We start from the raw sequence: 24643 nt of genomic DNA, 5'->3' as shown, positions 1-24643 counted from the left end.
TTATTTTATATTAAAATATTTACTTAATTGTGTAATATGTGCAATATAACTAATAATATTATATGAACAAAAATTGGAGAGTTTTGTTTATTATTGCAATTTGCAAACAAACACCAATTATGTTATAAGACATGTAAACTAGGGATGTTATCATTAATCAATCGGGTTGACGGCCCGATTGAAACCCAAACTGACCCGAAACAACTTCGGCTCGGGTTTTGGCTCGCCGAATCTTCTTCAAAATTCGATTCCTTTTCACTTGGGCAGGCAACAGAACAATGTAGTCGACAAGAGCTTCATCTTTCTACGGTTCTTGAAGATTCAAAGCTACCCGGATTGTGTTTTAGTTCATTTTTCTCTAGATTGGCCTCTCTCATTCATATGAACCTGCCAATACAACTGCCCCATTATCGTATAGCTGTTAAATTCTATGTCTTTGTACATACTTGTGTACTTTTTCATTTTCAAGTTTTAGGGGTTTATTAATATTTTATGTATATTTGGTGTATCAGTATTCAGTAGTTGTTAGTTTAGTTAGGTTTGAAGATACGAATAGGACATATGAATGCATCATTATATTTATTATAGTTGGCTATGTGTTTTACTTGTGCTGTTGTGGGTTTCGGAAGTTTTAGTGTGATCAGGGTCTTATTGCTTGAACTTGTGAGTTGTGTTGATATTTGCTAAAATTGGAGTCTGGGTAGTTTGGAATTATGCCATTTTTGGTGATTTTGGGTAGGATTGTTTTTGGGTAGTGCAGAATTTCTTAAAGTTTTTGGTTGTTTTCTGTGGGATCAGTATCTGGCCGTGTCTCCATGTGCTTGATAGAAGGGGCAGTTGTATTGACAGACTCACTTGAATGAGAGAGATAGAAAGGCCTGTGATAGTCAGATCATGAGCTCACATTATATCCTTTTCTCCTCCAGGAGTTGAGGAACCTCCTTATGCTCCTGGACCTCTTTTTGTCAATCTGTCCAACAACTTAACAGCGATATCTTATTGTACCAAATTTCCTTCTGGGATGGATTCAAATGAATACACCACACTTCCTGATTCCAGCCACGTGATACATGGATCCCATGGGGTTGGCTCAGAGGGGTTTGGCGTGTCCCAAACAGCAATTAGTGATGAAGATGCTAGATTGATATATATAAATAATCCTGCAAAGACCAATGAAAGGTTTGAATTTGCTGGAAACTCAGTAAGGACAAGAAAATACTCCATTCTTAGCTTCCTGCCTCGAAACCTGTTTGAACAGTTCCATAGAGTTGCATATGTTTACTTTCTTGTCATGGCTATCCTTAATCAGCTTCCCCAGTTGGCTGTTTTTGGTCGGGGTGCTTCAATTCTTCCATTAGCTTTGGTACTATTTGTTTCTGCAGTCAAGGATGCCTATGAAGACTATAGGCGGCACAGGTCTGACACGATTGAAAACAATCGGCTGGCAGCAGTTTTGTCAAATGGTCATTTCCAACAGAAGAAATGGAAGGATATAAGGGTAGGTGACATCATCAAAATCTCTTCAAGTGAAACTATTCCTTGTGATATGGTGCTGCTCTCAACAAGTGACACTACTGGAGTTGCATATGTCCAGACAATGAATTTGGATGGGGAATCAAACTTAAAATCACGATATGCAAAACAGGAAACACAAATAAAATTTTCAAGGATGGAGAACATTGGTGGGCTGATTGAATGTGAGAAGCCCAATAGAAACATTTATGGCTTTCAGGCCAACATGGAAATAGATGGAAAGCGTGTTTCGCTTGGACCTTCCAATATTATTCTCCGTGGTTGTGAGCTCAAGAATACTGATTGGGCAATTGGGGTTGCTGTATATACCGGCAGAGAAACAAAGGCCATGCTCAACAGCTATGGAGCTCCATCAAAGAGGAGCCGTATTGAGACTCGTATGAATCGGGAAATCATATTTCTCTCTTTTTTCCTTGTTGCTTTATGTACTGTTGTTTCTATTTGTGCTGGTGTATGGCTGAGGCATCACAAGGATGATTTAGATATTATCCCCTTCTATCGCAGAAAAGACTACTCAAAATCCAAAGTTGAGAACAATAATTATTATGGTTGGGGGTTGGAGGTATTTTTCACATTTCTTATGTCAGTTATTGTCTACCAAATCATGATCCCTATATCACTATACATATCTATGGAACTAGTTCGTCTTGGTCAGGCTTACTTTATGATTCAAGATTTCATGATGTTTGATGAGTCCTCAAACTCAAGGTTTCAATGTAGGACACTTAATATAAATGAAGATCTGGGACAAGTTAAATATATTTTCTCTGACAAAACTGGCACATTAACTGAGAATAAAATGGAATTTCAATGTGCTAGCATTTGGGGAGTGGATTATGGATGTGGAAAGTCCAGTCTTGAAGAGGATCAAGTGGGATACAGCATTGAAGGTGCTACAGCTTTCCTTATTCTTTTCCTCTCTCTCCCCTCTTTCTGAAGTTTCACTTTGCAAGAAAGTCTGCTCTTTTGTGAAACATATTGTTTAGTTGGCATCTTTAACCCAATATTATTTTTTTCACCTTATTTCAAATCAGTGGATGGACATGTATTAACACCCAAGATGAAGGTAAAGGTTGATGCACAGCTATTAAAAATATCAAAAAGTGGAAAGTGTATAGCTGAAAGAAACCGAGTTCATGATTTCTTTATTGCATTGGCTGCTTGCAACACTATTGTTCCCATCATTGTGGATACATCTGATCCTTCAGTTAAGTTGGTAGTCTATCAAGGAGAGTCTCCAGATGAGCAAGCACTAGTATATGCTGCAGCATCATATGGTTTCATGCTTATAGAAAGAACCTCTGGCCATATAGTAATTGATGTTCATGGAGAAAGACAAAGGTAAGTTGAGGCTGCTATTTATTTATTTATTTCCTTTTCACCTTCTTGAACTTTTTTCTTATACATGTGCATGTTTGCTAGTTCACATACTATTTTATAGTGAGAAGTAGGTTAGAGGCATAAATTTCTATCAATCTCAATATCTCAATGCTTGATTTGGATAAAACTATAAAACCACTGGCTGACATGGCAACAGACTAAGAAAAATGCAGAATTTGGGATTTTTAAGTCAACTTTCAATTTGTAAGAACTTGGTCCTTGGACTATAACAATTGACCAATCCTAGTCCGTTCATTAACTATTCCAACCATTAAACATGGATGGAAAAAGTTGTGTTGCACATGCGTTACATTTGAGGGTATTATTGACATTTTTGTCAAGCCAGCCATGGATGATCAAGGGGTGCTCCATTAGGGATGGCAATTCTAATTTGACATGCTGGTATTCACTCAATCTGACCCAAGGTTGGGTATTTTTGGGTGATAGTGGGCAAGAATTTATTCTTGCTGGGGGGAACTTTACGGTATCCCTTGTTTTTTCTTTACATTTTAATTTTGCAATTCCCTGTTCTCTTTGGTTCAAACCCAATCCTGTCTCTTTACTCCATCCATGGGGAAGCTTTATTTTCCTACGTAAGCACGTTGGGAAAGGAAAACATGGACGGCTCGTGGATCCCTTTTATTTATTTAATTTCCTTTCCTCTTTTATTCTCAACCCAAAAAGGGGATATTCCCCCTTCCCCTCCTCATGCCTCTTAAAGTTTCACCCTAACCAATCACTTCTTTTGAAGGTATTGATAGATCAATTTGGCCTTTTCTGTGTCAAGTGATGCCTGCTCATATTTACTGCATTTTGATTTACTTTCTAAAATTAAGACTGTCTATACTTTTGCTGAAACAGAAAAATATAGTTTCCCTATTCAATGTGAGCACATTGCAAAATTTTCTCCCTTTGGATATCTGATCTTTCTTCTTGTGATTGCAGGTTCAATGTTCTTGGTATGCATGAGTTTGATGGTGATCGGAAGAAGATGTCAGTAATATTAGGTTGCCTTGATAACTCAGTTAAGGCCTTTGTAAAAGGTGCTGATACAACCATGTTTAAAGCAATTGATAAATCATTTAACTTGGAGGTAGTTCATGCAACTCAAATGCATTTAGATTCTTATTCCAGAATGGGCTTGAGAACTATTGTGGTGGGCATGCGAGAACTGAGTGCCTCTGAATTTGAATTGTGGCAGTCCTCTTATGAGTCAGCAAGCAATGCTATGACTGAAAGGGCAGCTTTACTTCAAAAAGTTGCTAACAGTATTGAAAGCGAACTTAAAGTTTTAGGTGCCTCTGGGGTTGAAGATAAATTGCAACAAGGTGTGCCAGAAGCAATTGAGTCTCTAAGAACAGCAGGCATTAAAGTGTGGGTTTTGACTGGAGACAAACAAGAAACTGCAATTTCTATTGGCTACTCTTCTAAGCTTTTGACAATTGCAATGAAGCAGATTATCATTAATAAGAGCTCCAAGGATTCATGTAGGAGGAGTTTGGAAGATGCTTTGTCCGAATTAAACTCTGTATCTGGTGTAAGTTCAGTTGCCTTGATCATTGATGGAACAAGCCTTGTTTATATCCTTGACAGTGAGCTGGAAGAACAAGTAATGCTTGTGCTTATCCAATCTCTCTCTCTCTTTCTCTCTCTCTCAATCACATACACATGTTTAATATGTATATTTGCATTTCTTGTTCATCTGCAGCTGTTCCAGTTAGCCAGTAATTGCACTGTGGTACTGTGCTGTCGAGTTGCTCCATTGCAAAAAGCTGGAATTGTTGCCCTAATAAAGAAGCGAACAGATGGAATAACTCTTGCAATTGGGGATGGTATTGCTCTCTGATGTTATCATTATTGCTTCTATTCCCTTTCCACCATTTTCTTAAAAGGAATGATAGGGAGGAGCAAACTAAGTGAAAGAACAGAAAATGTTATTCTGCATTTCTTTGTTCATTTTGATATGCTGATAGGAGGTTTTACTCTGTGATTTTTAGGTGCTAACGATGTTTCAATGATCCAAAAGGCTGATGTGGGGATTGGCATAATTGGTCAAGAGGGTCGACAAGCTGTTATGGCGTCAGATTTTGCGATGGGCCAGTTCAGATTCTTGGTCCCACTTTTATTAGTTCATGGGCATTGGAATTATCGGAGAATGGGCAACATGATATTATATAACTTTTACAAGAATGCAGTGTTTGTTCTTGTCTTATTCTGGTAAGTGCATCCTGTGTTCTTTAGAAAGAAAATGAAAGAGAAACAAGTACCACTTAACAATTGGACAAACTTCAGCCCCTCAGTGAATGTATACCAGATAAATGAAAATATGGAATAGTTTACAATTAAAGAAGTGAGGTGACAAAAGCACTATTAAAGAAAGAAGCTTTTGTATTGTCTATTTCACATTTTCTGTCACAAACCTAAGGAACTACTTCCATTCATCTGAATGGAGGTTGTTAGCTCTAGCAGACTCCTAAGAATTTCAATTATTCTAGTCCTTGGCTTCTGTGGAATGTGAAATTGTTTTGACATCCTAGATAATTTTAATGTGGTGAAATGAACAAAAACAAAGGATACATATTTGAAAATAATTTGAGTTTTTTTAGTCACAGCCAAGTTCCAAGTTGTTAATGCGTGCACAAGTGCAGGAATGTTAGCAAATAAAGGAACATGCTAAGAAGACTTGGTGTTCACTATAAAAAGAAAATACCCTGATCAACATGGAAATTCCACAGAAAATATTCTATTGTAAGCACAAAGGTTAAGTGGGTAGCTATACGTACTGTATAGCTTGAATTTCCCTAGGACTTGCCAAGTGGGGGTTTATCTAGGGTAAGAGTCTTTTTCCTTGTTGGACAAGTCTTACATGCTTAGTATCCTGAAAAAAATAGTTGTCTAAAGCTAGAAATTCCGGCAGGAAGGCCCTCTACTTGACATGCCAAGAAAGGACTCCATTTAGGACATTCCCTTGAACCTAATGTCCACATCTTTAGGCTTCCTTGTTGCTTTGCCACTGCACTACTCCTAGTTAAGGTAGGATTAAGGTGTTTCTTGTGCTACATCCTTGCTAGCCCCATCGTCACTCGTTGAGGTTGGATTGAACCCAATCTATTCATGTTGGGAAAGGGGTAGGAAATGTGATTGAACTTTAGCTTCTTTTTTTTTTTTTTTTTTTTTAAATATCTGTGGATCATGTCTCTATAATTTGGGATACTTTTATAACCATATTTTTTTGTTTAAAAATATTTGTTAATAGGATTAAGTTATTGTTTGTTTCTTAATTAAAATAAATAAATCACTTTCGTTTTTTAAGGGTTTTTAGTGCTAAATATGTTCCACTTTATGTTCAAAGCCAAATATTTCTTACGTAAAATCATTGCCTCTTTTGAAGTTGGAAATGCTAAGAAAGGATTAATTGACAAAATAATGTGTGGTGGGATGTTTGGGGGGGGGGGGGGGGGGGGAATTGGAAACTGCTTGATAAGAAAGATTGAAGGGTGATTGGTCCATTAAAGATTTAAAAATTAAATATCTTGTGAATGAACCAACATCATTGACTTCTTTATTATTCACTCAGATATAATTTAATTTTTGTGCCCAGGTATGCACTTTTTACAGCTTTTACTTTAACGACTGCCATCACTGACTGGAGTAGCATGTTGTACTCTTCAATCTACACTTCACTTCCTACCATAGCTGTTGGAATTCTTGATAAGGATCTGAATAGAATGACGCTTCTGAAGTACCCTCAACTTTATGGAGTTGGACAAAGAGATGAAAGCTACAATGCGAAATTATTTTGGGTGACAATAATGGGCACATTATGGGAAAGTGTAGTTGTCTTCTTTCTGCCTCTCCTAGCATACTGGGAAAGTGATATTGACGGTTCAAGCCTCGGAGATCTTTGGACACTTGCAGCTGTTATTTTGGTTAGCATACATTTAGCCATCGATGTGGTTCAATGGAATTGGATTGTCCATGCTGCCATTTGGGGATCTATTGTCGCAACTGTTATTTGTCTAATTGTCATTGATGCTTTGCCATTTCTTCCTGGTTACTGGTAAGATCACTTCTCTCGGTTAAATTCCATAAGCACAATGCATGTTCATATCATAGATTCGAATTCCTTGAACTCACAACTCTTGTGCCAGAATATTACTTTATATATACATTATTATGGCCTAAAAAACAGTCAAACATCTTTAGCCAAAACTTTCAATTTTTGCAACTTATAAGTTATAATATTTTTTGTTCCAACTATCTGCCTTCATAATAATATTATTTTTCTAACTGTGTATTTCTAAAGTTCTCCCTTATAAAACCCCAAAAGATGTTCTTGATATTTTAGATGATTAACATGATTGAGATAACGCCCAAGATGTTATTTTGTGAATTGTGATAGAAAATCTATAGATGAGAAACTTATGATGGTAGCCATGATCACTCGAGTTAGGATTAGGTTTGCCGATGGTGATATGTTGAGTTGGAGGTAGATTATTGAAATGATTGTTTGGGGCAAAAATTGATTTTTAAAAGTATAATAAAGTATTCTAGGAAGTCAGATTGGTCAAGTATGATCAAATTTGGGAATTGCCAAAAATTGCAAGAAAAAAAATGACGTGGGTCACTCATCTGGGCTATAATGCACGTGGGACAAACCACACTAAAAGAATCCAACCAATTAACTTAGTCCGAACACAAAGTGGGAACTTGCTCTGAACTGATACCATTCATAAACTAAGATTGACCCCACTCAACTGGGCTATAATGCACATGGGACAAACTCACAAACCACACTAAGATTGAATCCAACCAATTAGCTAGTCTAACCCATGGCCTTATAAATCCATTTGTTCTTTCTTATTTTATCAATGTGGGACTCTTAACATGTTTTTTCCTGTTCTTAAGCCAATTATTAATCTACACTTGCATCATTCATGTCTCAGAGTGTGCAGAGTACTTGGTGGCAATTCCATAATCCATTTCTGTTGAATTATAGGTTATCAGATGGAAATGTATTTCTTGAGTTCAATGTAAAAGATCATTTCTTTCGAGATTCGTAGTGTGCCTCATCGTTCAGACTATATGAATTTGCAGGGCGATTTTTCATGCTGCAGGAGACAGCGCATTTTGGTTGTGCCTGCTCGGTGTTGTTGTAACTGCTCTCATCCCTCGGTTCATAGGTAAAGTTCTCGCACAGCACATCTTCCCATCTGACATCCAGATTGCGAGGGAAGAGGAGAAATTCAGACACGCAAGGCTGCATCAAAATGCAGAGATAGAACTGAGCCCAAGTTGTTATCCTCCATGATGATCTAGTGTACTGTTCACATTAGGTACTCACCAAATTTTGTTGGTATTTTTAGGATTTGTTTGCTTGCTATCTCAGGATTCAAAATTTTCTTCTATATTTAGGCCACCATTCTTTGCAATCGTGTGCTCTAACCATTACAATAAAGTTGTAAATCAGTGATGCCCACAACAAATTATTTGTTTATATGTACAAATAATGGAAAGAGCATAGATGAGTTCTCAATTCTTTCATTGTAGTGAGTACAATTTCCCCAAATAATGGAAAGAGCATAGATGAGTTCTCAATTCTTTCATTGTAGTGAGTAAAATTTCCCCTTGATAAATTATGCTTTGTTTGATGTAGGCTTTTTTTTTCTCTTTTTTTTTTTTTTTCTAGTGTGCTTTTTTATTTTCCGTACTCCTTCGACCTCGTAGTTGCATTAGCCATTTGCTTAGTTGCTTAGTAATTACTTTAAGTTGTTGGGTTTACGGTTACTTTGAAATAAAGTTGGAGTTGAATTTTAATTTCTATACTTTAAGGTGTTATATATCTACGGTGCATTGAATATTTTCTCAAAGATTAATGACACTATTTGAACATCAATTACTAATGAAAACAATATGAATGGAAAATGATAGTTTTAGTTTTTTAAGTGTGGACAAATAGTTAATTTAGTCTTATTATACAGGTCACCACATTGGGTCTATAACTTATAAATTATTGAATACTAAAAATAATATTAAAAAGTTAGGATTTTGAGTATTTTATTGTCAAAATTAACATTTTTATTACTTTAAATGACTAATTTCGCTACAACACTGACAACTCAATAACCAAATGTGGTGATTAATATAATTGAGGAATTGAATTAACTATTTGTTTATTATAATTAGAAGAGTAAAAACTACTCCATACTATTTTTCTCATTCTGAATATCGTTGATCATATTAGTATTTCCACATGAGGGGGTTTTGAAGTACCGACTACTCTTATTCCTACGATTACTTACACCAATCAAGCTGGTTACATTCTAAGCATCATTAACATAACATTGTAGCTTACTACCTAATAATTTTTCTCAATAGTGATAGACATTTTTTTTACACCCAAAACACAAAGACAAATAAAACCAACTACATAAATGTTAACCAAAGCCAAGTGGCCTCAACAACATCCCATTCAAAGAAAGTTAAGGTGATGAAGATGCTCAAGTTAACCTTGAAACTTGAAAGAATGCATTTATCTGCATCAGCAAAATTGTAGGTGCTGGCTTTTCATTAACGTTAGACAGACAAAACCAAATGAACATACACTATGACTGACTGGTGTTACCAAAGTCTTTTAAAGAAAAAAAAAAAAAAGCTAAAACCATTATCATCATTCATATAAACATGCAACAACACAGTACACAATGCAAAGCCCTCCCTCCCTCCCTCATCACTGTAACAAATCAGATGCAGATCTTGCCAACGCTACGTGGCCTGGAGAGCACTGGGCGCTGTGAGAGTCCCGACGACATGACTCCTGAACCTGAGCTGCAAACTGCAGATTCCATATCACATCTTCAACCGAGGGACTATCCGACTGCTCATTTGACAGACACCTTAGGCAAAGCTCCATCACGGTCTTCAGTGAATGGTCGGAGCATTCCTTGCAGACTGTAGGATCCACAATGTTTCTTCGCGCCAATTCATCCGCTGTTAAGCTTACAGATAACTGCATGCAGCAGACAGTAAGAAAATGATGTAAAGAAGAAAACGCAAAAGTTTTGCAAACTTCCTTAAAGAAAATTTTGAGTCTAACAAACCAGTTAGCTAGGCTCTCATGAACCAGGTTGTTAAGAGTCCTACGTTGAAAATATAAGAGAGAATATATGTGTTTATAAGGCCATGGGTTAGACTAACTAATTGATTGGATTCAGTCTTTTAGTGTGGTTTTGCCTATTTGCAACATAGCCCAATTGAGTGACCTTTTACCAATCTCTATTCAACTACACCATTTTCATCCTTTGTTAAGGTAAAAGGAGTAGCAATTCTCATGAAAGGAATCAATAATTGAAGGATGTGTTCTGTTTTGACTAAAAGTTTAAACTGATAGTGAGACTATGCATTTATATTTTATATATTATATGCTCAACAAAAAAACATTTTTTCTTTCTTTGATCCATTTACAAGGTTGATTCCATTCCTAAGTCTATTATTCTAGTGTGGAAAGGAAGCTTTGGTTTAAAGATTGTAAACAAGGATGGGTGAAATGAGAAGTCGTCTTACTATGTCTTTGGAGACATCAATGTCATTTGCGGTCATCATTTTCCTTCCCACTATGGTTTCAAGTAAAATTACTCCGAAGCCATAGACATCATCTTTCTCCTTAAATGCTGACCTGCACTCAATGATCTCGAATAAGAAAATTTCTTGGCATTTCCTTGACGAAAAAAAAAAAAAAAAGAAAAACCAAAATAATCCGATGCTCATTCTACATTTCACAGTAATAACAACCCGCAAACTAGAGAGATATTGAAGGCATTAACAGAGCGATTCGTTTCATACCTCTGCGCAGCATTCTCCTTCCCTCCACTAGAAGACGCACCAAAAGCATCCTGTATATAGTCATTAACAAGGAATAAGCAAGCAATTAATGCAAGTTTTCTGTAATGGATATGTTTGGTGCTAATAAAAAATGTTTTGTATTGTTTGCTTGGCATCAGAGTTTAGAGTTTAGGTATCTTGTTGGGCGGAAACCGGTGAAGGGCCAAGTCCAGCAATTGGTGGCTAGGAAATTGTTGGGCAGAGGCCGGTGAATGGCTAAGTCCAGTACCCTACCTCTCGAAAATATAGCGGTATATAAGGAAATAAAGTTGTGCATTCATTGTGAGCTAGCTATAGCTTTTGGCGCAGTGGTAAGAACTTAATCCTAACAAGTGGTATCAGAGCCAAGTCACGGGTTTGAAGTGTTTGATTCAGATTGGCTCAAATATATATACTTCTAGTTGTTAGCACTGTTCCCATCAACCACTTGGAGTGAAAGAAGAGCTTATTTTATTGACTTACCATGTTCTTATTCTCAGCTAACAAAGGCAGATTGTATTTGCTAATTTTCACGTGGAAGTCATGATCCAATAAGATATCTGTTATCTTCAAGTGATTTGAGAAAACGCCCGGCACTATCCCCGTGTGTAGAAACTGAATTCCCCTCGCAATTCCTAACATAGCCGTCATCCTTTGCGACCACGAGAACTTTTGCCCAGCATTTCCCTCTGTCACAAGTGTTGGTGGAAATGATCCAGTATGAGAACGCAGACATTGTAAAACAAGAAAAGGTAAATTAGAGATTTTCATGGCATTGCTGTATTCTACCTGATATGACTTCTCTCAGTGTTCCATTTGGTACGAACTCGAACACGAGAAATATTCTGCTGACGCTGGAATCGTCCTGATAGCACTCGAAGCAGTGGCCTATAGCACTAACTAAGTGGCAATGCCTAATCTTTGAAACCAGCTCGAGCTGGTGAGTATAGTGCTGGATGCTATGCTTCTTCCTCGTTTTCAAGCTTCTTATGGCAACCACCGTGCCATCCGTGAGCATGCCTTTATAGATCTGAAATCCAAAAGAGGAAAAGAACCGTCGCACTTCACACTTGTTGAGACTAACAAGAACAATGACAGAAAGTACTAATGCATATTATCTAGAATTCAAACTAACTGTGGTGACATATATGAGTATGGAATTGTTACCTGGCCACAAGAGCCTTCTCCTAGTATATTTGCTACGTCAAAGTTATTTGTCGCCTCCCTAAGCTCATCCAAAACAAATGTTCGATAAGGGGGGATGCCAAGCAGTCCAAACTTCCTTGTTTCTGAAATATATCCTAAGAAAGACACAAGAAGTTCAAGGTGGTTAGTTCAATGATTTTAGTCATTCCTAACTAAACTTGGGGGTTTTCGGTTTCCAACTATAATGACAAACACAATAGCAGACTCATCGATATTCTACAATTCAGGTCAAAAACTTGAAAGTGCATATAAACTTAGTACACTTAGCCTAAGGTGCAAACTAAAGGAAGAAGAAGCTAAGCAGCCTTACTTGCATCGTTTAGTAGCTTTAGCGTGATTGCAGGTGGCACCTTTTCCAATATCAGTCGTGCATTGGGCGTTCGGTTAATTTGCTGCTGCTTAGCAAATTTCTTTTTCACAACAAGAAACGCCAAACCGAGAATCGCTGTTCCTCCGATAAGCCCTCCCACCATACTCGATGCAAGAACCACTTTAGCATATGGCCGTTTCTCCTTGTGCTCGGTAGGCATGATTCTAACAGCCAGGGCTTCGTTGTGACAGAACGACTCGTGATGCTGCCATTGCTCCATACTTGACAAGCAATTACCGGAGTACGAAACTGTCCTGTGACCAGTACCCGGTTGCAAACAATCGGGCAACTCCCCGGTGAAGCGGTTCGATGAGAAGTCCACATAAGAAAGCTGAGGGTTACATGACATGTTCTTGAAGAGCTTCCCAGTGAACTTATTCCCAGAAATGTCAAGGTAATCAATTGATGGCATTGACAACAAGGATGGTGGAAGGGGCCCCACAAACTCATTGTGAGAAATATCCATCTTTGTTAACAGATAACAAGACTCCACTTCATCTGGTACCCCAAACCCAAACTTGTTCTTCCCCAACATCAAGGCCACTAGCTTTGTTGGCAAACTAGGGAAATTAGGCCCAAAACTATTACCCTCCAAATCAAGAACTTGAAGGTTTGACAAATTGTGGAAATTGGGCAAATCCCCAGACAGATTATTCCCAGAAACAACAAGATTTCTCAAAAGCTCTAAACTAGTCAAAGAACTGGGCAATAAACCAGCAAAAGAATTATTCTTTAAACTCAACACAGTCAAAGCAGGAAGTGAAGCTAACCAATCAAGAACCTGACCTGAAAACCTATTATTATCCAACACAAGTGTCTGAAGGCTCTTCAAAGATGAAATCTCCACTGGAAGGCTGCCATTGAAGGAGTTTGAGCTTATATTCACAATCTCCAGAGAAGACAAAAGCCCAATACTTGGAGGCAAAGGGCCTCTGAGACCCAAAGAAACTAAAGAGAGGACCTTCAAGTTAGGGAGGCTAGCAAGATTGGAGAAGAGGGAAGAAGTGGAAATGTCCTGAGGAAATTGAGGGAAAACCCCATTCCCAGCCACATGGAGCTGTGTTATGTTATCTTCATAGCACACCAGCGTTAGGATTGGGAGTGGCTCAGTGTTGCAGAAATCTGAATTCTCACTCCAACTGCTTAGCTCCACTGGGAAGCTCAGCTCCTGTTTGATCCTCTGAATGGCTTGGAACTGTGAAAGGGGAAGCATTTGCTCTGAATATTCCACCATCACAAAAAACAAGAAAAGTAACAGCTTTAATGGCTTCTTCTTCTTCTTCTTATTCACCACCTCTGCCATAGCTAACTCCTTTCCACTTCCTTGTTGTGATTTGGGTTCTTGATTTTATTTATTTAGAATGCTTTTTGCCTTCTGGGTGTTTTATTTGCTTTCAAGAAACAGTGGAGACTATAATCTATAAGAGAGGCTGAGTGGAAGAGGGAGCTGCATGCATTATTGATTGAAATATTGCATCAAACATACAGTAATGCTGCATATACCATCCATTTCTATTTCTGCTGCTTAGTCACGTGAATTTTTTTCTGCATGATCTATACTTTCTCTATCTATTACAGTTCAAATAGTCATTGAGGTTCGATCATGTGACCTTCCTTCAATGAGAGTCGAGAGTCACAGAAGTGTTATCTGAATACAATTTTTTTTAAAGAATAAAATAAAATTAATTGTACATCTTTTTTAGGTGCAACCCAAGTTTTTTACTGTTGGACACAGTGACTATGATGCGTCATCTGGCTTAAAAATTTAAGATTGTTCCATACCTAAATAAAAAATCAATCACTTAACCGTTGATTGAGGATGAATAAATCTCTTCCACTCAATCACACCTCAAGTAGCAAAGAGTAATTGTAAATGAGCATGAATGACGTTGACTACAATAAAGGCATGTCTAATGTGGATTTTGGGCAAATGATACCATATATAGATATAGATACTAGGTTGTCATGGTTTTTTGCACTCCGAATTTGAAATGTTCAATACAATTATTAGTATTATAAACATTCATGTTACATTTGGTTCAAGAAGTAAAATAAAATAATGATAAAATTTCAGAAAAATAAAATAGATATGAAAAGTAATAGCATTGTTAATCCATTATTTGGTTAGCTTAAAAATGAATGTGGAAGGGTTTCAAAAAAAAAAAAATTGAATAAGGAATAAACAGTCAAATGATACTACCAGTCTACCATACTAAAAATAGTATGGGTTTGTGCCTGCGCTATGCATTTATGTTTGTAGGGGTATATAAAATGTATTCTTTTATATATATATACATAGCATTGCTTCATACTAAGGATATCAATGACCCGTACTGATACAATATTGCTATTTAATTTCCAAAGAAGACAATTCCCTTCAATGCTATCATACGCAATGACTATCAACAAATTAAAAGTCAGGGTCAAACTTTAACGCATGTAGGGTTACTCTTAAGGAAATCAGTCTTTGTTCATGGTCAACTGTATGTTGCTGCTTCAAGGATTAGCAACCCGAAAAGATTAAGAATTTTAATAGCGAACGAATGTGGAGAGAGTAGTAATTATACTACCAATCTTGTGTACCATGAAGTTTTTAATAATTTGTAAATTCTAAATTCTAAAATTAAATAATAAATTTGTTTAATAAAGTGTTGGCTACATTTATTGCATTACAAACAAATTCAAATAACTTCTATTACCTAATAGCATTAATCTCATCCGTGCAACGCACGGGTATAATACTAGTATATATATATATATATATATATATATATATGATCCCATTTTTACCGGACTAATCCTAAATCCACAGGATCCCGTGTCTAGAATTATTGCAGAAGTAAATTGTCATTTGCACAATTAATTCAGCTATTAGGCTATTAGACCCTAGGGTCTTCTTTTTTTTTTTTTTTTGAGTACAAGAGATTTAATTCACACCTTCTTTTATCATGGGTCATTTTCCATTCATGTTTCTAGCGTGGGCAAAAAATTATTCACATAATAAAATCATTTTATTAAAACAATGAATTTATCTATCTATATTTAAGTGAATTAAGAGTAATTAGAGAATATTTCATTTTTTAACAATATGGTAATTAAATTCATAGTACACACTTGTATTATATATTAATTAAATATGAAGTGTTGTGTCTATCTTTAATTTGTCTTATGCTTGAGAGGTTTTAGGATGGGAACAAATACAGCTGTATGAATTTTTATATTATGAACTAATCACATTCTTAACAGCTATTAATTTAACATAATGAAAATATTTGGAAGCTCCTTTTTGTTACATTTAAAGATGGTGGGGCATTGCATATGCATGGATCACTAGTCAATAATTAATATTTCAATAGAAATGAAAACAAATGGACAATTTTATTATAATTTATATCCAAAATAATTATCAGTATATCACGGTTGCTAATGGCAATAATTGAAGTTATTTTAGCAACTGCAGGATGCAGGATTTAAATACTACCAAAGATAAAAAGAAAATGTATAAATTTAGTCTTATCGTGAATATCATTGTATAAGCATTTGAGAGCCAGTCGTGTGTCAATCAGTTGATGCACATCATACTATTTATTTTCTCTACCGGTCTCCAGCACACAAATGGTAATAATCTCTTAAATTTAAGGTTCTAGCTAATAATTGAAGTTATTTGTACACATATATCTTTATTGCATTCCCATTTTCTGAGTGAACCAAATTAATTACTTTATTTTGAAATATGGAATGACGTTTTTTTTTTTTAAATGTAATACTATTCTTCTCTCATAAAGGTTGAATCCACAATCCTAAAAACCCGTCACACCCCGGCTCGAGAGAGTATGTGGGAGGAGTTAAATTACAGTAACTCAGTGGCTCAGCAACATGATCAAATGTTAGTACGCTCAAGGAATCAATAAAAAGTAATGTCACGTTTAATAATGATAGAAATTCACATTTATTATACAATGGTATATATTGAGTTAACATATTCATTAAAAAATTAAAAAAATTAAAAAAAAAAAAAAAAAAAAAAAAAAAAGAAGTCAAAATTGGATGCTCAAAGCTAAGGGTGGCCCCCCAAAGTATTCTCCCTGGAATGTAATCCCAAATGTTTTATTTATTTTTTTATTTTCTGCAAACTAAAAGTTGACTCCCCAACATTTTTTGTTTGACATAATATTAAATTATAATGTGTACATTAATTAATATATGATATAAGATTTAATTTCATTTTTGGTCTTAGGCTGTCCTCAACCCTGGCCAATCTCCTCCTTTCTAATCTATGTGGCAAGAGAGAATTTTTTTGTTTATTATTATTTAATGTCATGTGTATTGCAATATGAGAGAGAAATTGCTAAATTAGCAAGAGGAGAGAGAATGAAAAAGTGGGAGAAAAAGCATGGTAAATTTGATTTGTGTACCTTTTTTTTATCTTTTTTATTTCCTATTATATTATTTAGTTATTATATTTATATAATATAATATGCAAATTTCAAATAGTGAAGAATTTACAAATTTGATGATGTGGAGGTGGGACTCATTTTAGAAAATGAGAGAAATTTCTGGGTTAAGGATAGCCTTAGATTTATAAGTGACAATATATTTTTGGTTCTTTTTTATTAAAACATCCTCTTTTGGTCTTAGTATTATTTTGATATGGCCATTTTTGGTCCTTTATCAACAAAAAATTTTAAATATCGTTAAATACAAGAACATTTCGGCCTTCAATTATTGATGTTTTTTAAAAATAAATATAAAAAATATAACGGTTCAACATACTTTGTATAAAAAAGATTGAAATGTCTTTGTATTTAATGATATTTCAACGATTTTGTTGATAGAGGATTAAAAATGGTCATATCACAATAATACTATAACCAAATGAGGATGTTCTAATAAAAAAAAAGTTAAAAGTGGATTGTCAGCTTGTCACCTATAAATCTATGACCAAAAATGGAATTAACTATATGATATAATAATTAAGTTACTACTTAAACTTTTTTGCATTCTAGCCCCTTTAAATATAATTTTTTTGATTTTCACTCTTTATGGACGGAGAAATGCTTCTTTTTTTTTGAAGTACGAAGCTAATTCATTAATCATAATAAGTTGAAACGTGTACAATGAAGATCAATAGAACAATTAAATATTCTCTACAGCCAGACATTGAAACAACTTTTCTAGCAATGCTACATAGGCTATGTTTGGCAAACCTAGCTGAAAAGGTAGCTGAAAGCTGAAAAGTAGCTGAAAACTGAAAAGCTATAAGCTCAAAGCTGAAATCTGAATAGTTGTTATGCTTAAAAGTGTTTGGTAAAATTAGCTTTTTGATAAGCTGATAAATGTAAAAAGACTAAAAAGAACATCTTCATACAATTTATATAATTTTAAATTTAAATAGGTTTGTTTATATATTAAAATATAAAATAATGAAATCAATATATTTAAATAAAATATAAAGTAAGAACATATATTTGAAAATATATAAAGTAAAAAATATATATTTATAATTTACAAGATTAGTTCATACAAAAATTAATGTTCAAACATAACTATCAAACTGAAATTACAACCAAACATAATGAAAAGAAAATGTCAAAATGGTTTTAATTGAGAGGGGTAAAGGATGTCATTTATTTAAAATAATAAGGATAAAGATGGAAAAAAGTTAAAAAGCTACTAGCTTATTTTGAAAAGCTACCCCAAGTAGCGTTTCAAAATAAGCTCTTATTTTAAGCTACTAGCTTATTTTGAGAACATTACCAAACAGAGCTTATAGCTTATTAGTAGCTTAAAATAAGCTATAAGCTCCTAAATAAGCTCTGCCAAACAGAGCCATAAAACTTGTTTTGCGGACTATTTCACAAATTTGATACTGTAATCGTTGAAAGAACTTACAGCTTCTTTGATGTTGATGCATATCACCTGGGTATCAAATTTCATTCTTCTTTTCATTGACAATATCTCCATCGGGTTGAACTGCACATCATAGTTCAAAGGAGTCTCTTCTACATTGTCATCTTCAGTGTCCAGGATGAGATTCAAATACGACATAACCAAATAAATTGTTTCACACTTTATGAAAAAGGAACTCGCCAATAAAACGAGAGAAAGAAGCTCGCCAAAACAACGAGAGATAGACATAAACTACTAGCAGATTTAAACTCTAGTAAACAAAGCAAATGGAAAAAGGAAATACACTGCTGGCAAAATTAAAAACCATAAACATAGCAAAAGGGAAATCAACCGGAAACAGGGGAAACAAAGAAGCTGCAAGTCAAAATTAAACCAAAATTAGCAGCGTGAAAAGGAGGTGGATGGAAGGAGGGAGAAGTGACCGGTGGCGATGGAGATGGATGAGCAATCGATGGGTGGGGTGAAAATCAAGAGACCACGCGATGGAGGCGGACCGTCTGCGACGGAGAAATGCTTTAATCATCTATAGTTTGAATTGACACATTTATTATCTATCTTGAAGATTTCATTCCTTATTAGCGACATACTTTGTTTGAGTTATTTGTTCTTGATTTATATAATCTTTTGTTGTATGTTTAATTTTTGTTTCCTTGGTACTTGTATTGAGCAAAAATATACTTTAGGATTTAGTACTAACTACTAAGTTACATATATAATTTTGTCTACCCTTATTCTATGTTTGTGTGAAGTAAATTCAGAATTTAGCCTTAACTTTGTATGTAAAATGTTATCAAATTGATTGAAGATAATAAGAGACAAAACTCAATAGTTTGAACTAAAATAATAATTGACACTGAAATTGTGTTTAAGTTTAAACCTAATATGGAATGGTTTTTCACTTTGACTCATTCTTTTATAAATTTAGATCCCAAATTCTTTTAATTACAAAATCAGCTCCAAATATTTTAGGCAAGTATTTAAAATTTTCATATATTTCTTTAAAAGGTTGAATCCCCAACCCCAAGGGTCCCCCACCCCGTCCACGTTCCTACCCGACAAAGCATCTGGGAGGATTAAATCATGTTACGTAACTCAACTGAAAACAGAGGCTAGACTTTTGCTTACTGTGCACAAGAAGCCCTCCTCACTTTGAGAGGTTGTCCCACATTGCCACTAGTGAGACTCGATCTCTGGTCATTCTTCCCAAACTTCACCAATGTGACTAGTTGAGCTGCCCATACGGGCATTTTCATATATTTCTTTCTTCCCAAAAGGTTGAATCCCCAACCCCAAGGGCCCTCAACGCCCTGACCCGACAAAGTATCTAGGAGGATGTAATTTATGGTAACTCAGCTGAACACAAAGATGGACCTTTGCAACAATTTATATCGTGAACCCTAGTCCAATATACATAATTTAACTTCATAAAGTACAAAATTCATATGTATGTGTCCTCAGCTATATAATTTTGTGCAAATTCTGTATATTGGACCAGAGTTTACAGTGCACTGTTGACCCTTGATATAACGATTTACTGCGCAGAAGGAACCTCCCTCACTTTGAGATGTTGCTCTTACACTACCGCCGGTGAGACTCGATCCCTGATCTTTCTTCCTAAACTTCACTCATGTGACCAATTGAGTTGTTTATGTAGGTAATTTCATATATTTCTTGATGGGCATATATGAAGCATATATACGGACTGTTCATATTATAAACGAGATGGTGGTTGTCAGCCCAACCTTTGGGACTAGAAGTAGACCGACCTTCAAGGTCGGTCTACAGCCACATAAATGTCAACCCCCCCCCCCCCACCATTGTTGTCTTGAAGTCACCTTATTGTCCAATACATGTCTCGATCAACCTTAGTCACCTGTATGCCCGCCGCGCCAACCTTGTCAACAAGTCCCAGCACTTGTCTTCTTCTCCGACTCCAACTCCATAAATATTATCCTCTCAAGCTTTCTGATTTCTAGAATGTTATTTATTTTCTGATCTTAAATGAGCTCACTTGTAATATGAATTTATACAATACTTGAAGCAATCAATACTATAGCCATTCCTACTAAACCATTATTTTTATGTTGTTTTTACTTTCCTATACCATGTGCATTCTTACTTCATAGCGCATAACCTAGTCTATTTGTGCTATCATTTTAAAATTCTAATATGAAAATGTGTAAAACATGAAAACCCTAATTTTGAAGAATATTTAGGGATGCAAGAATCTTTGGCTTGCATATTTCACTCTCCTAGTTAGTGACAAGCAAATTTGAAAAATGACTCAAAAAGAAAAAAGGATGGTTTTGGGTGGGGCCAGGCCACCCCTAGGTATAGTAGTTCCAAAATGAGCTAACCAATAATGTCCAAACCCATATCACATGATGTAACTCTCTTCCCTATATAAAGCTACTACTCTTTCTACCCTTTCTGAAAATGCCACATCACTACTACGTACTGCCAATTTTATCGTTTCTACGGGTAAGGAGAAATATTTCCGTTGAAGAATTAGAAATTGTATAGGGGTAAAAATATAGGGATAATTGTAAGAGTGAGTAATATTTTGTATTAATAAATAATTAATCATAATATATTATATCAAATAGAATATAAGCAAGGGCGGATCCAGAAATTTTTCAAATAGAGACAAATATTAAAACAAAATAAGATAATTTGAAAAAAAAAAAAAAGAGCAAACAAACAAACTTAGGTTAAGAGTAAATCTGGATTCAAATTCTTGGCCTCTCAAAAGTTGCAGCCATAACTTACCAACTAGCTAACTCATTTCTCATATACTTTTATCTGTATTCTATACTTATACTCTAAATATGCTATATATATATATATATATATATATATATATATGGGGGTGACGAAAAAAATCTACAATTACTATCGAAATAATGTGCAAACTAAGTAAATTGCAATCCTATATAATATATAGATCACAAATCACACAGAAGATGCAAATAACACTATGAAGACTCACAAAGCTACATTGTATCATGCTACAAAGATCTCTGCTAAATTATCCTCATCACAATTTTGTATTTGAAAATATTCATAACCAATTGAAAATATTCATAACCAAATATGTAACCTTAAGTCATAGGTAAAAATTGCTGAATTAGTGCCCCACTTATAAGGATGAGTCAATATTATCCCTAATTATGTACCAATATAAATATCTTGATTGTTCATACTACAACAATTGTTAGTTTTGTTTTAATTTTTACACATTCTTTGGTCACTAATGTCAAAATAAAGAAATAATGTAACATGATAACATATGTGAAATCGACATATGACATAACAAAACAAATCTTTCATTAAAGATTCTCAAATCATCTATTTAATGTATAATTAAGATCGAGTGACATTGTTTCACGTACATTCATATATAATTAAGAACTAATCTGATCATTCATCTCCACCACATAATTTCATATGCTCAGCACTTAAATTATCAACAGTAGTAAAATATGATTATACGAAATTTAGAAAAAAATTAATATAAATTAGAATAGTAATACCTTGAAGAGTTCGGCTAAGCCTTAAAAAGATTTTTTTTTTTTTTTTAAAGGTAAAATGATCAACTCTTCTCTATGTGAACATACCACTAGTTTATACCACGGGTAAATTTTTATATGGATCAAGTTAACACAATTGTGTGGATCATAAATTAAAAAAAAATGTATATTAACTATTTGATAGTATACAAAATAATATACATTTAGTACACAAATAATGGAGTTCTGCTACATGTACTTTCAAATTCTACTCTCACTTTTACTCCATAATGTGACAAACAAGGATATGATATTTTTTATTATGTGGGTCCTAGAAAAGTGTCTAGATCAAAGATTTGTGAGAAGGAGTAGAAGTTGGGAATAAAAAGTGGAAGTACATGTAGTATTTTTCTAAATAATGTACATGTAGTATATTAAAAATGTATACAACATTGCGCACAGCGTAAACCATGTTACATAAAAATGAGAAAATATTTTCAGCAATATAAATGATGTCTAACATGACATAAATAAATAAATAAATATAGTATATTACATCAAATAAAAAAAATTACCGTGGAATGTTGGTCATGTCACATTGCAGATAGGGAGAAATGCGTGAAACAACAAGGCAGAAAGGCAGAAAAACAGAGGTTGTCATCTTCCGAAAACCACAAAAGGTTAAGGAAATAATAAATGTTTGGTAATCCCACATGTTGCATCACCCAAGTCACGGGTTTACTTAGTAGCAACAATGATAGCCACACTTTTGCTGGTTAGATCATTTCACTTTGAGCCTTCTTCGACTTCATGTCGGTAACGCTGACACATTCACAATTTCACACCCACTCTCTCTCTTTTCCAATTCCCAAAACAGTGATACAATAATATATAGAGAAATGTTATTGTTGGAGAGAGACCTGATGAAATACTAAATTTAGCATCAGGTGATTAGGAGAATCATTTGGTGGAGGCTTAGAGTATATCCTTAATAAGTATGAATTTTGAGGAATTTTTGCAGAAAGTGACTAGGTGAGAAGGGAAAAAAAAAAATTGAAATGAAATAATGCGCCCCGGTGGAGTCCACGTGCCCGACTGGGCGTTCCTGGGGCGCGTTACACGCACCAGGGAGCAGTTTCACTAATTTGGTGGGGTCCACACATCTGACAAAAATTAAGGTCTTTCTATAAAGACTTAAATTACTCTCTCTCTTCTCCCTCTCTCTTCTATATGGTATATTAAAAATGTACTTTTTATTTATGGTCATACCATGGTCCATGTAATAATGATTAGATATAAAGTCAGTAGTTATGCCGTGGATCCAAAAAGGTGGACCTGGGTCCAAAAACTGACGCTTGTTTTTTTTTTTTTTTTGAAACATATTGGCCTGAAATGTGGAACACAAACTCTACATTCACATACACTATACTCTACATTCACAATTTGTAAACTCCACATTCACACATTACAGGATTATATGTTTAGTAACTATATTACCACTGTTATGCATTCACACATTCAAAACTCTATATTCACAGGTCCTATACTTCACATTCACACATTACAAGGCTACAAGTTACTAGAACTTCTTAACTCTATTACAGATTCACACATGCATAACTCTACATTCACGATTTCTATACTCCATATTCACAATTTGAAACCTCCACATTCACACATTTCTGGACAATTCTACATTCACGCAATCATAAGTCTACATTCACGATTTCTATACTCTACATTCACACTTTGAAACCTCTACATTCACACATTTTTGGACAACTCTATATTCAGCAATATGTTTACTATAAAAAAAATAATAAATAAATAAAAGACAAAACGACGTAGTTTTGGACCCAGGTCCACCTTGCAAGGTGGACCTGAGTCCACAGCATAATTTGCGATATAGTCTACTGAGTAATAATATTACGGAATGCATGCATAAGCCATCATATTTTACACAAACTCATTCTTGGCCCAATACTCTTGAGCCCAATATATTTGACTACATTATTCTTTTTTTTTTTTTTTTGAGTACCATTATTCTTTATTTAAATTTTGATTAATTTGGCAATAGTTATATCACGATTCAGGGTGCACATGAACCCCAGTTGTTATACTAAGGTGGACCCTAATTCTAAACAATATTGAATTGTGTATTTTTAATATTGAAATTGTGAACTTCAAGAATGTAAATTGTGTTTTTTAGTCAAAAATCAAAATACATAATAACTGTTGAAGGGAAGGGAATTTGTGAATACAAGAATGTATTAAATTTAAAAAATATTAAGTTGTGTATTTTTAGTTTTGGAATTGATTACAGCATTTGAAAGGAATTTGTGAATACAAAACAATGTAATCAATTACATATATGTTAACATTATGTGTTTGTAATATACAAATTGTGAAATTTTAAAAGGTGAGTTGCGAACATTTAATATGTAAAATTGTAAATGGTGTATGGGTCTACCCTGCAAGATAGACTCGAGTCCACACAATAATTTGCCCATGATTCCATGAACCCAAATAATTCATATATTTTTTTCAACTTAATTTTTTTTTCTCTTTTTCAAAAAATAAAATTAATGTATGAAAGTGTACCATTTAAAAGTTTTAATTGAGATATTTTAAATAACACCATATTGATATTATTTTTTTCCACATAAATCTACAAGTTCATAAAATCACTACCTTGTGATTCCATAAGTAACTAATATTAGTTCGCAAAATCACTACTAAATATTCATAAAGTTATCATTGCAAGTTTATTAAGTTATTACTATAAATTTATAAAGTCATTATTGTATGTTCATTAAGTAACTATAATTTATAAAGTCACTATTATAAGTTAATAAATTCATTACTGCAATTTAAT

The 24643-nt window shown here is 34.5% G+C and overlaps 2 protein-coding genes across 3 annotated transcripts; one reads left to right on the top strand and one right to left on the bottom strand.

Annotated features, from left to right (window-relative positions):
• Window positions 1-241: 241 nt before the first annotated feature.
• LOC116030010 (phospholipid-transporting ATPase 1) lies at window positions 242-8511 on the top strand. The gene is made up of 7 exons (XM_031272088.1): window positions 242-2423; window positions 2568-2874; window positions 3859-4522; window positions 4622-4745; window positions 4911-5130; window positions 6515-6973; window positions 8011-8511. The coding sequence occupies exons 1-7, from the start codon at window positions 1022-1024 to the stop codon at window positions 8222-8224; spliced, it is 3390 nt and encodes a 1129-aa protein (XP_031127948.1). The 5' UTR covers window positions 242-1021; the 3' UTR covers window positions 8225-8511.
• A 907-nt stretch (window positions 8512-9418) lies between these two features.
• On the bottom strand, window positions 9419-13842 carry LOC116030750 (probable inactive leucine-rich repeat receptor-like protein kinase At3g03770). Of its 2 annotated transcripts, none has more exons than XM_031273076.1 (7): window positions 12290-13842; window positions 11941-12074; window positions 11563-11803; window positions 11257-11462; window positions 10756-10805; window positions 10477-10630; window positions 9419-9922 (listed from the first exon to the last, which is right to left on the bottom strand). In XM_031273076.1, the coding sequence occupies exons 1-7, from the start codon at window positions 13650-13652 to the stop codon at window positions 9644-9646; spliced, it is 2427 nt and encodes an 808-aa protein (XP_031128936.1). In that variant the 5' UTR covers window positions 13653-13842; the 3' UTR covers window positions 9419-9643. The 2 variants fall into 2 exon arrangements, with proteins under 2 accessions (XP_031128936.1, XP_031128937.1); XM_031273077.1 differs by having other exon boundaries at window positions 10477-10588.
• Window positions 13843-24643: the final 10801 nt, after the last annotated feature.

Source organism: Ipomoea triloba, chromosome 9 (assembly GCF_003576645.1).
Source record: "Ipomoea triloba cultivar NCNSP0323 chromosome 9, ASM357664v1".
NCBI lineage: Eukaryota > Viridiplantae > Streptophyta > Magnoliopsida > Solanales > Convolvulaceae > Ipomoea > Ipomoea triloba.
Note: the sequence above shows the minus strand (reverse complement) of the source record. Positions and strands in the feature narration are given on the sequence as shown.